This window comes from Candoia aspera, chromosome 16, assembly GCF_035149785.1.
Source record: "Candoia aspera isolate rCanAsp1 chromosome 16, rCanAsp1.hap2, whole genome shotgun sequence".
Lineage (NCBI taxonomy): Eukaryota > Metazoa > Chordata > Lepidosauria > Squamata > Boidae > Candoia > Candoia aspera.
Window position 1 is genome coordinate 7,405,668 of NC_086168.1, and position 12,686 is coordinate 7,418,353.

Consider the following 12,686-nt stretch of genomic DNA (forward strand, 5'->3'; position numbering starts at 1 on the left):
AAACATTATACGGTGTTCTCAACAGTGGAACAGTAGTTGTTAAACTAGGATATTTAGTTTGGATACACTTGAGAAAGACAAAAGACATTTGAGGGGGTGGGGATATCATCTCCCTCATAATGTACATGTGGGCTGTGCGCTCTGGTGAATGGATGGATGCAGATCATTCAAGGGTTTCATTTCCATAAAACAGGACAATTTGCCCTTGCAAGGGCCAAGTGTGGCCCGCAGTCCATTTTCATGCGCCTTCTCTCCAATCTCAAATAAACAGCTCAGCTCTCAATCAAGGCACATTTTTCCCAGGACAGGGCAAGAGGGATGAGAAAACACATGTTCCCATCCCTTTGGGTGATGGCTGTGCCCACCACCTGCTCCAATCCCACCCCTCACTGACCCCCAACTTGGCTCTAAGCTGATAACTGTTGTAGGAAGCCAAAGGCCACCCATCCATAGCAGAAGAAATTCATTCCAGGCACAGCTTAAGTTGTTCGCCACCAAGGGAGCATGGCTGACATGGTTTTCTCTTCCCACATTGCAAACAAATGCCCAAAGAGAGCTTGAAGGAACCCAACAAAGAAAGAGATGTGTCCTAACAACCAGGAAACACGCTGAGACAAGGAACTGGTCTCTAATGCTTTATTGCTAGTACATAACAGGAATCCTAACAAACTGAAGAAGTGTGGGAAAAACCCAGACATATAAAACCCAAAGGTTAAGGAGGTCCTGATCTGTGTCTCTTTGAATGGCTGCCCAATTCCTCAGTGCTACGCATGCGCTTAACAGTCTGGATGGGAGCCCCCTGCTCGCCATCCTTACTCATGACAAGATGGGTCATTAAAAACAGGTCTGAAAGACCGAAAACAACCGATCGGTCACTGGAAGTCATATAAAGAAACATCACCAGGTTGATGTGGTGATCAGAATGAGTAAGTTGGACTTGTACGATTCCCTTTCAAAATCTATTCAGGCCATTAAAGGCCGTGCGTTAATTGTGCACCAAGTCACCTCCCACACGCATGCTAAGCTAAGGGTGGCTCAATTCTGGTTTACTGAATACTGGCTGTGTTTACACAACACATTAAGGTATAAAGTACAGCTTGCAAACCATAACGGCTTTCTTGAAACAAAAACCAAGACAGCCAGGTGATGACTTCAGATAGATGTGAACCAGGCCTGTAAAAAGGCAAGTTATCAGGGAGGCTTTCTGCAAACTCCATAGACCTCGCTAACCCATGGTTTACTGAATAAGCCACAACTGGATGGGTCTACAGGACATGCATAGCCGTGATGAATGATTTGCAGACTCTCGTTTTGGGCTTGCCCAATGTAGCAATCCAACACCAAGCCAAGCCTCGTATAGCTTACCACAACTGAAAAACCGGGCCATTGGTTAGGATCAGTGATTACTGAGTTTCTCTCTGAAGTATAAGCTGAGAAAGAAACACAAGGCAGTGCAACTGCAATTTTGAAGAGGAAGAGGAAGAAGAGGATATATCAGGCCATCAAAGCAAACTCAAGGGAGCAGAAGCAGGAGGAGAAAGGAAGAGGAGGGAAAAAAAACATTCTAAATACATTCCTCTATAACCAAGCAGCCCAAGTTAAATGAGAAGAAAATGTGGTTCCTGTTCATAGACATCACACTGTTTCTGCTCTGGTTTCTATCAAATCACCAGTTCTAATTATATCAGATTTAAACTACACAAGCCACACACAGGGGGAGGTTTCATCCCTTTAGCACAGTGCTGCAGGGCACTAATTGACCAGTTTCTTAGCCCGGGATGCACACAGATTCTCTAGCGCGCACCAGCCAGAACCTTGCAGGGGCTTTACAGACAAAAGTCAGGGTGGGGGCTCTCCCCATTCCCATCCCAGTTCCTCCAGAGCCAACTTACGTAATCCCTCTTGCCAATCATTGCAATAGCCTGTACAGCAGGGTGGGGGTGGCAAGGGGGATTCCTCTCTGGGCTCCAAAATCAAAACAAATTTGGCTCCTGAAAGGTAAAATGGCAGGGTGGGTGGGTGAAGGAAAGATAGCATAGAAGTAAGAGCAATTTGGGGAGGGGGAACTTTTCAAGCCATCACATTTAATCTTGATTTCCCAAACATCCCATCCTTCAAAATACAGATTCTCATTTCCCATCCTTCAAAACACAGATTCTCAGTTTCTGTTTCTTTCAATGCAACCTACATGGGTAGATTTCCATTTTCTTCCTTTCTACCAAAAAAAAAAAAAGGGTAGAAAAAAAAATAGAATGAGCAATCTACAGCAGAGAGAAATGAAATCCAGCTTGGATGAGACGAGCATCCCCGTTCCTAGCCATTGTAAGATACATCTGCATCAACGGCAAGGCAGGAAGGCTGAGAATCTGCAAAACTGCAACGAGGAGGTGCTGAGACAGGGATCCCCAAAGCCTTTGGGGAAGTGCCCCAAATGCTCTGGGTCTAAATCATTTCAAAAATAAGGAAGGAAAAAAAAAACTTACCAGTTCTACCGAACCATAATGCTTCCTACTGAATTCTCCACGTCTGCAGCCCAAGTCTTCAGAGATGGAGCTGGAATAGAAGTGCTTCATTAGTAGACATAGCTAACGGGCCCCTCTAAGCTGTTGGAGAGGCAAAGGGGAAAGATCGTCCTCCCCGTTTTTGGGGGGCTTCTCAGCCCTGCCTGGCAGCATCAAGCTTCATCACTGCAGGAGATTCTCTTCTTCTGAACCCAGAGAATGTCTTGCAGCCATCACAGAGTCTGGCTTCCTGAATTAAAGGGGAGGGGGGAAGGGGGAAATGATGGACACTGAAATGAAAGGGCCCCGATTGGGAAGCAGGAGAAGAGCTACGATTCAATTAAATCTTTAGTCATGGCAGGATGATCAGTAGAGAAACGGCGGAGACAGACAATGGCTTATAATTGCATTTTCCAATTTCTCTTCTTTTCCTCCCCCCCCCCCATCCCTCTCTCTCCTTGACCAAAAAGGGAAGAGTAGATCCTGCAGCATATTTAAAACACAAGCGGGAGGGGGGCGGTGGAGGTGGGGAGGGAGACAAGAGACCAGACTGGGAACTTGACACCAGTCCTGTAAGAAAATCGGCATTTGCATGAAGAATGCTGCGCCCGACTTTTGAACACGAAGAAATTTAGCATTTGCACAAGGAATGTTGCACTCCCCTTTTGAAAACAGGGGCTTAGGGGGCCTGCATTTTCAAAGCAAAACAGGAAGAGTCATTTTCAGGACGCGCAACCAGAAATGGGAATATCTCATGCCAAGAAGGTTTCTTTCTTTTTTGCCTTTGCTCCCCTTCAACCTCTCCACAGGGTGGTAATAAGGATTGTAATAACAACCACAACAGCAGCACCAGAAGACAAGACTGGAATCCCAGACCTTGCCAGCGCATGGCTCAGCAAAATTATCTGCCTTCCGAGGTAGCAAATTGTTGCCCCTCTGAGCGAGCAGGAAGAACAGTGACTCATGCAGAAAAACAACCAAGGAGCGTTCATTGTTGCACTTCAAAGAGAGAGAGAGGAATAAAGGATCATTGCTCATCTCAGCAAACATTACATCTCCCCTCCAACTCCTGAGCCTGACTTGGACTTTCCTCTCATGCTTCCCAATCCGTTTCTGAAACCAAGGTTCCCAACCATGGCTGAACTGCTAAAATCCCCTCTTCGCTACTACCTCCCACCAGCTACCCCCATGAGTCAATCCAGAGCTGGTTTGTTGGGGCGGGAGGGGGGGCATTTTGAGAGGCCGGTAAAAGACAGAGACAGCAAAGGCAGAGGGCAAAGGGGAACGCTAATCCCAAGCGAGTATCTTGCGGTACAGCCAGTAACGCTCTTGTGAAGTTATATCAGCTGTTTTCACCTAATTACTTTTTTTTTTTAATGATGCACTAGCTAACCATTCCCTCTCCTGCTTATTTTAATCTCACAGCTACCCAGAAGGTATAACAATCTAAGGACTGCAGCCTTGAGGGTGCAAATTCGACCACAACTCTTTCCATCCTCACCTTCTAACCACCAAGCTTCTCATGATGAGAGGAAGACAGACAATGCCGAAGAACGGAACCTTCCGTGTTTCGTAAAGTCCCCATAGGAAGAGGAGAATGGATCGGGGGGGGGGGGGTGTCCCACTTCCTGACCTGCTGCTGTAGATCTGGCCACAGATGGACTTTCCAACATGACCAGAAGCGTGATTAAGAACAGCCATCAGAGTGCATTCCATATATATGTTCCTTCCTTCCTTCCTTCCTCTCTCCCCTCCCTTCCTTCTCTCATCTCTCCTTCCTTCCTTCTTTCCTTCCTCTCTCCCCTCCCTTCCTTCTCTCATCTCTCCTTCCTTCTTTCCTTCCTCTCTCCCCTCCCTTCCTTCTCTCATCTCTCCTTCCTTCCTTCTTTCCTTCCTCTCTCCCCTCCCTTCCTTCTCTCATCTCTCCTTCCTTCTTTCCTTCCTCTCTCCCCTCCCTTCCTTCTCTCATCTCTCCTTCCTTCCTTCTTTCCTTCCTCTCTCCCCTCCCTTCCTTCTCTCATCTCTCCTTCCTTCCTTCTTTCCTTCCTCTCTCCCCTCCCTTCCTTCTCTCATCTCTCCTTCCTTCCTTCTTTCCTTCCTTCCTCTCCCCTCCCTTCCTTCTCTCATCTCTCCTTCCTTCTTTCCTTCCTCTCTCCCCTCCCTTCCTTCTCATCTCTCCTTCCTTCCTTCCTTCCTCTCTCCCCTCCCTCCCTTCCTTCTCTCCTTCCTTCCTTCTTTCCTTCCTTCCTCTCTCCCCTCCCTTCTCTCATCTCTCCTTCCTTCCTTCCCTCCCTTCCTTCTCTCATCTCTTTCCTTCCTTCCTTCCCTCCCTCATCCTTCCTTCCATCCTTCCCTTCCTTCCCTATTATATTATAGAATTCAAATAATAGCCAAGTTCAGTGATATTTATGCCATATGAAGATATTAACACTGTAATGATTAAAGTAAATTAAACCATTCAAAATAGAACATTTATATCGAGGTTAAATACGATTTCTGAGATGTAAATGGACAGAGAGTGTCCAGTTTCTTCGGCTGCAGGACCAGGATTCCTGATTATCGAATTCTCTTCTCCCCGACTCCAGCTCCACATATCTTTGGGTACACCAAAAAACAATTTGACAATTTTCCTATTTCATAAACTGGACAGATTGGTGGACGCCGTGGTGACTGGCTGTTGAGGACGACAGTAAAGTTAGTCGGTACGGCTGTTTGGCTGTAAATCTTATGAACAAAGTTAGACGGCAGGGGAATTAGATTTATAGGGTTAGGATGTTACAGTTGTATAAGCTTTACTTTTACTGTGGCTGCAAATATAGCACAGTGTATATTGATTTGACTGTTTTTGTGTTATTTTAACCACTGATAGCTTCTTGCTTGCTCGCTTTGATCTGGCTGGATCGCACCCAATGGGAAATATGTTATAAATACATTTATTTGTTATTATTACAGTTCACATTACATTTTTCCTGTGAGTTCTCCAAAGCTCTTGCAGACCAGGGCGGAGCAAAGCTACTGAAAATAAATAAATAAACTAGATCCTACATCTCTGAAGCCTACACTCCCCCATTACAGGGAGAACAAACGAGGCACGTAAATATATTTTTCGTCAGCTCAGAGCTCCTTGTCAAATTGCTTTAGTATGTAATAGGCTTCTATGAAATTGGAACAAAAGGCGGTGGGGGGGGGCAGAGTTGTACACTTGTTTTTTGTTTTTTAAGTAAAAGCCAAATACAGTAGCTCCCCCCCCCCCTTAAAAAACAAAACAAATAAACCCCGATTTCTTCTTGCAATCTACTTCTACAGCTGGGAGTGCTGGTTGCCACAGAAACTAGCATAGAAATAATTCTGGTTGGATGGACTTCTGTTACCAACAAGGTTGCGAGAGGAATTTTAAGCAAATGGACAAACCTAGCCATCACGCTTAAGTCATTTGAGGACTATCCATATGCTCGGTGGTGGGGAGTTAAGAGCCAGCATTCTGTGAGGTCAGTTTCTTCTCTGCCCCTCTGGATGTAGGAAGAGATTCTCAGTGGCAAGTCGAGGAGACTGAAACCACTTGTGGGCACCAGTTGACCACGAACTAGGACCAAGGAAGAAGTCTGCTTTCTAAAGACAGAGTTCCCCGAGGGAGTGAAAGGCAGCCACAATCCAAAAGGGTAAGTCTCTGGATGATGACCCATGTCCCCCGAGCAAGTACTCCACGAGGGGAACAATGGGCATTCTCACAGCCTCACCCATGGAGAAGAAGCTCTACGAGAAAGCTGTTGGTGCTCCAGTTGAAAATATCCCCAACCTTACAGCATCTCTTCTCTCATAATGTAGGGCTGTACAACTGTTCTCTATCAGGTGCACTGAGCAGAGCCACAGAAGTGGGTGGGAGCATCCAATCATCATCATCATCATCCAAAAGCTCCTCAAAAGCATTAAAACAATGGAAGAACCACCACCACAAAACACTAACTTGAAACGGATGAGAAGGACCATCAGCTGCTGAAATCAATGCCACCAGGGGAGGCAGACAGCCACACAGCAGGCTTGGGGGACACACCCTTCCCTTAACAGGAATGTTCCTCTCCAGGATTTGCCTGTATTAAATTCTGCTGCCTTCTATCCTTCTGTGTATCCTGAGATTTGTTCAGGCATGTTGACACGGTTCCCGTTTCTCAGCAGCCTTGACCCAGCTCCAAGCCGGTTACCATTAGAAGGTTCAGTTAAGATTGTGGCCACATCACCCACCCAATGGTTTGGCCAGTTCCTTGCCTTGAGGGCAAGAGAACTAAGGCTTCTCACTGAGCAAAAGGAAGCATGCCTCAAGGTGCTTCTAGAAGGGGATCCAGTCAGCCATCTGAAGATCTGATGCAGAGCCACCAGATCCAAGCCCTTCCTCACCTTTTGGTTTTATTCTTAGTGTGGAGAGCCAGGATCAGTCAGATCCCATGCTTGCAGGAACATTTTTTCCATGAAAGTGCCAGGATCCATCATCTGCCCAAGAATGACTCAGAGATGGGTCTGTATCTTCCATCCCACAAGCCAGCCATTGGAAGACTATATCCCCAAATTTGCACCTGCTGGATGTGTGGGATTTCTACTCCCCTCATCCTTAGTCAGCACAACAACGGGAGCCAAAGCCCAAGGCATCTGGAAGAGATTAGACTGGGGAAATCTGCACAAAAATATAAATACAAACACCACCTCTGAGTACTGTGGGTCAAAGATTCTAATGGGAAACCCTCACACTGAGAGACAGTGCAGTAGAGTGGTTAAGGCCCTGGACTAGGAGTACAGATTCTACTTCTCTCCCAGTCCTGGAAGCAACCTAGGGCACCCTTTCTCAGCCCAACCTTATTCATAGGGCTATTGTGGTAGGCTAAAATCAGATGCAGGAATGTTGGGTGCGCCACTTTGAAATCCTGAATGAAAGGCAGGATTCATTGATTGAGTGCCATCAAGTCATTGTTGACTCTTAGAGAGCAGATGGATAGATTTTCTCCATCATGATCTGTCCCTAACCTGGTCCTTCAGCTCTTCCAATGGTACAAAGGCAGGATACAAATTAGATAAACAAACAAGCTGGTTTGGCAGAACTGCATCAGGCCCTGGTTGAAGATCCATCGTTCATGCACAGACTTTTTAGCTGAAGATCATTGGGACTATAAAGAATTAGCAACAACCTAGCCCATAGTTATTTGTTTTTGTGCCTTCGAGTTGGTTTTTGACTCCTGGCAACTACCTGAATCCTCAACCACAGCAGTTACCTAAGCAGTTACTTAGCAGTCGGCAACTATAAAGGCACAGCTCACACCTGCCCACCTTTGGCCCACCAATGCTCCCTGCAGCTTCTCCTGATCATCTCTGCATCTCGCAAACAAAACAGAATTGGCATCTGGAACACTTCCTTATTTCGACTGACATATGAAGAGAGTTAATACCAAGGTGGGCATTGATCCAGCCAGCTTCTGAGACTGGCTGACTGCAGCTTTCCAAGGTAAGGTCTCTAGCAGAAAAAAGCTTTCCTCAGCCTTCAGAGGAGACAGGTAATCCACTACAGATCCTCTGCCTTCTTTTCTACTGATGGAGCAGCCCAGTCATTGCATCCTGCCATTCGAGATACTTCGACCCACATTTCCAAGCATTCATTTTGTGCTGGTATTCAAATAGCATGCTGGAAGCTTCAGGCCAGAAAGCGTACAGGCCAGTTTTTTTTGTTTTTTTTTAAAAACAACCCTCAATTTTATTTCATTTGCTTTAAATGGAATTAAAATTAATTAACCTTAGTAAAGCAGATGACTCATGCGGATGTACTGATTGTCTCCTTCTGTAACATTCAAAAAGTTCAATGTAATGGTTACATCCAAGTTTAGGAGCAAAGATTTGGGCGTGTCCTGCCAGAGCCAGAATCCTCTGTCTTTGTTCTCCTCCCCAGTGCCAGCCCATGTTTTCTTTGCATTTCCAGAAAAAGTTGCACACTGGCACTTTGGTCTAAACCATCTTTTTCATTTTCTGGTTTATGAAGACAAAAGTCCAGTCATCCATGTCAGGAGCAACCTGCCTGTATAACCAAGGTTCTTTAAAGAGAACAGACATATATCTTTGGAGAGGGAGGAGTTTATCAAGAGCACTTAGCCAAGAAGCGGTTAGCATAAGACTGGGAGACAGTCAGAAGGCATCCAAACCACTTTCAGTGTAGCAACTGGGGTATGATTCGTTTCAAGGGAAATGGGTATAAATCACAAGTACCATGATGTCTGATGGAAGCATTTCAGGGGAATACCAAAAATAATCTTCCAAAAAGGAACCCAGTGGTTGACTGGGAGTTCACGATCACCAGGCAACTCCAAATGCCAAAAGTTTTAAAATAACTTCTTTGAGGAGACTGAGTGGCTTTTCTTGGGCCTCTCTCACGGCTCCTTTGGGGGTTTTCCAACAGTTCCCCCAAAAAAGCAAGGATCAGTTCTTGGTCCCCCAAATTCTCTAGCAGCAAGGGATCTGTCGGAAATGTGACCTTACCTGGATTATCCTTGCTCAAAGAGAAGACCCCACAGTAACAAAACAAATCTAGCCCCTCCCCCAAAGAGCTTTCATGAACTTATCAGACCCCAAGCAATCCCTAAAAGATGAGGATTGTTGGGGGCCCATCAACAAGCAAAGGAGGAACATCACCCCTAAAGATGAGGCAGGTATGATGGCAGGAAGTTAAACTTGGTAGGGAAGAATTTAGCTGAGAGTAAAGTGGTGTAGTGGTTAGAGCTCCCTTCTGGTTTCTAGGGCGAGGAGACCTGCAGTCCAAACACATGAAAGGCACCATTAGGTTGGGAACACTCATCCCCCTCCCACACACGGAAAACATCCATTCATAACAGGGTTCGCAAGGGCCTCTCCTGTCCCACTGCCTGGGCACAGATTTCTGCAACTTGCACCTGAATAAATGCGATCAAGATTGTGTTGTTTTATGTACGGTGAAATTGAATAAAGTTCTCATTAAAAAAAAAAGATTGTGTTGTTTTAAGTTCTCATGCTATGCTGAGAGTTCTCTTGGCTACAGTTATTACTGGACTTGTGCACCCATTTGGAAATCGCCTCTCCAGAGGATAACTGACACTGGGAATTTTGTTGCTACACACGCACACATCTAATTGTGACCTCCTTTTCCCTCTTCCACTACTCCATCAATGTAAAGATGGTCAGCTGCTCGGGGCAGGTCCCACCCTTTTGCACAGGATCCGTCCAGGCCCGGAGTATTGCTGGAGGGGATCCAGCAAACGCCTTCATGGTTCTGGCATTCGCTTCGACACGCTGTGCATCGAAAGGGTGAGAAACTCCCAAGATTTTTCCCAAAGGCTTGATCCAGCTCTGGTCATGGGAAAACCATCCGACAGAATAACTGCAGTCCGATGGGACTTCGTCGGCCTTTCTTTCTTAAAGAGAAACATGCAAGCAGCCAGTTCCACTGAGCTTGTGGACACACTGAGATGCAAATGGGTGCATCTGGGTGCAGATCCACCTTGGGCTCTCTTCTCTTGCTGGGGAAGACAGTCTCCACCAGCACCATCCATCCCTCTCTCCTGGTCATTGCAAGAGCAATTTTTGTCATCTGGGAAGAGGTTTATCTGCCTTTTCCTCTTCCCTCTCCATTTTTTTCTCCTTTTGCATCATGGCTGACTCAGTGATCAGCTCTGCAGGAAAAGAGTATCTGGTTCAGCCATCTAAGCCACTCTAGCAGTTTGGGAGGGGGTGGGGAAGAATGGGATCAAAAATAAGCAAACAGGTGCCGTAAATAACACCTGCAAAGGAACGTAGGGGAGACCTTGGAATGGATGGACCATTAAGAGAGGTGAAATGGCAACTCAATCCTGGAAAAGCAGAAAGTATGAGAAAGAAACTCAATATAATCCCATCTTGATTCTGTCTGGTAGAAGATGGGGTGGAAGGAAACTTTCTGAGAAGCTTCCAATATTCTGTTATCATACCCTATAACAATAAAGGAGCATTCCTGGAATTCTGTGCTATTTCCTGACCTGGCCTACCTCGAAGGGCTGACACACCTGAAGAGCACAACCCTCTCACCCCACACAGATGCTCCTCAAGGGTTAGCTACAAGCACCTGAGTTAATTCTCCCTCAAATTACTTCCAGAGTAATAATTTATTTAGAGTAATCACTTACATGCTTATATTATAGAGTTTATTCTCCCTCAGATGACTACCACAATACAGCCAGACTTCACAAATGCAGATCCACTGCTGTGGATTGCTTTGCAATTCCAGGTTTTATACCCTGGGTCCCCTCACCTGCTTCTTCTGAATATTTCTGAAGGCCATCCCGGGTCCCAAAGGAGAAATCCTGATCTTTGTAGCTATGTTCACACAACACATTTTAACAGGTCAGTTAAAGAGAGGAGTAGCTGCATTCCCACAGCATGCTAAGCTGGGTAAGATCACCATTCAATATAGTGGGCAAATCCAGGAACGGGTTAATTCAGGAACCCAGATGAAGCACAGGGAACAACAGGCTGCTGTTTTAATTCTATCATGCCCATGCTCCTCTCCCACTGCCAACTGAGAGAAATCATCCATGGGCATCAAGCTCCAGCAGACCAAAGATGTCTGTTCGCCCTCCCATCCCATCCGTGTCCTCACCAGTTCACCCAGCTGAAAGGGGGGGAGCATTTCAAAGGTAACTCAGGTCAGTGGGAAGAGGAACCAGGTTGAAAAGCAAACTCTAGACCTACACAAGGGGGTGCAGAGAGAGCTGGGGCCGAGTTTATGATCCGGGCTGTGTGCACTTTCGTTGGCACCTCAGTGTCACCACGTTCCCACAACCTGCTGATCCGGTTCTTGAAGAAGCCCATTTCCTGGGTGCGCACGCTTCCCTGAGCCAGACTCAACAAGTGGGTTGTCACCACGGATAAAGCCTCCAGAAATCAAATGGAGATTGACCCCAGTCGAGAGTCCCCTATTCTGGAAAACCACTCGGGGTCCCCAGAGCATCGCGTGGCTACGGCCATCGAGAGGAAGGTGGGGCGGGTAGCCAGCTTCCTTTCCTCCGGCCCTTAGAGACTACTGCTGCAGCCCTCCACTAAAGGTTTCAGCATCTTGCCTTTCTTCCGAGCCGGGGACGCAGCAAAGAAATCCCCCAGGGATTTCCAAGGCTGGGCTAGAGAAATGAGGTGGAAGAACAGCACCGCTGGAATGCGCCACCGCCACGCTTTCCAGGGCTTCCGAGCGCTGTCCGCCGCATCCACCGGACTACAATGCTCATCATCCTCTACCCCGAGAACCGTAGCCCTCCCCCAGACTAGGGTGGGAGGGTTCCACAACCACCTCGGGCTCCACCAGGTCCCGCCCACAAGCGCATCAGGCCTCGCCCACTGGAGGCGGGGCCGCCACTGGCCCTGCCCCCCGGTCACGTCCCCCCCCCCCGGTCCTTACCGTTGCGCGACGCTGAAGAGCCGCGGGTAAGCCGCTTCCACTCCGCTGGGCTCCATCCTTGCAGCGTCTCCCGGGGATCATGCCTCCGGCTGCGGGACCAGCCGGCTCTCCGGCTTGGCTTTGCTTGGCAGCTGGCATCCCCTCCCGCAGGCACTAAGGGCCCACCCTCCTCGCGCCAGCCAATCGCTGCCCCCGCTAGTATGCCCTTTAACAGGCCGGGGGCCAATCCTAGAACTGCCTTATAAGACCACAGACCGCCCCCCCTGTCCCTCCCCCCGCCGGGTGCGCCCTCCTATCAAAGCGTCTCCCCGCAAACTGAAAACCACCTTTCCGAGCGCTGGATGGCCAACCGCCGCCTTCCAAGGGATGCAGTGCACCTTGGGAGGTGTAGTCCCTGGCATAGGTAAAGTGGTACCCAGTCTCCTCCCCCCCCCACATCCGAGAAAGAGTGCACAGACTTCTTAATGGCTGTAGGTGGAGATAAACCCGCAGGAAGCCAAAATCAGTTCACGTTTTAAAAAGTTCCAATCTGTCTGTATTTGAATGGAGCAACATTTTACCTCCCTGATGGTGGTACACAGAGTTAATCAATGCCTACAACTGGGGGCCAGGGGGGGGAGGGGGGAGGGGGGAGGGTAGGAAAGAAACAAAATACTGTACTGCTGCTGCAGGTAAATAACATTTCAGGGGCTGAAATTCAGCCGTGCCTTCAAATCACAGCCCCCCACCCCGTCTTTCCACCCCCAGCTGCGGCT

General features: G+C 47.6%; 1 protein-coding gene across 3 annotated transcripts in view; it reads right to left on the bottom strand.

Annotated features, from left to right (window-relative positions):
* GARNL3 (GTPase activating Rap/RanGAP domain like 3) overlaps window positions 1-12,686 on the bottom strand; it is a 68,418-nt gene that overhangs the window by 41,639 nt on the left and 14,093 nt on the right. For all 3 annotated transcript variants that reach the window (XM_063316507.1, XM_063316505.1, XM_063316508.1), the window contains exon 2: window positions 2,484-2,553. In XM_063316507.1, coding sequence (XP_063172577.1) covers window positions 2,484-2,553 — 70 coding nt within the window. The remainder of the gene's footprint in view (window positions 1-2,483; window positions 2,554-12,686) is intronic.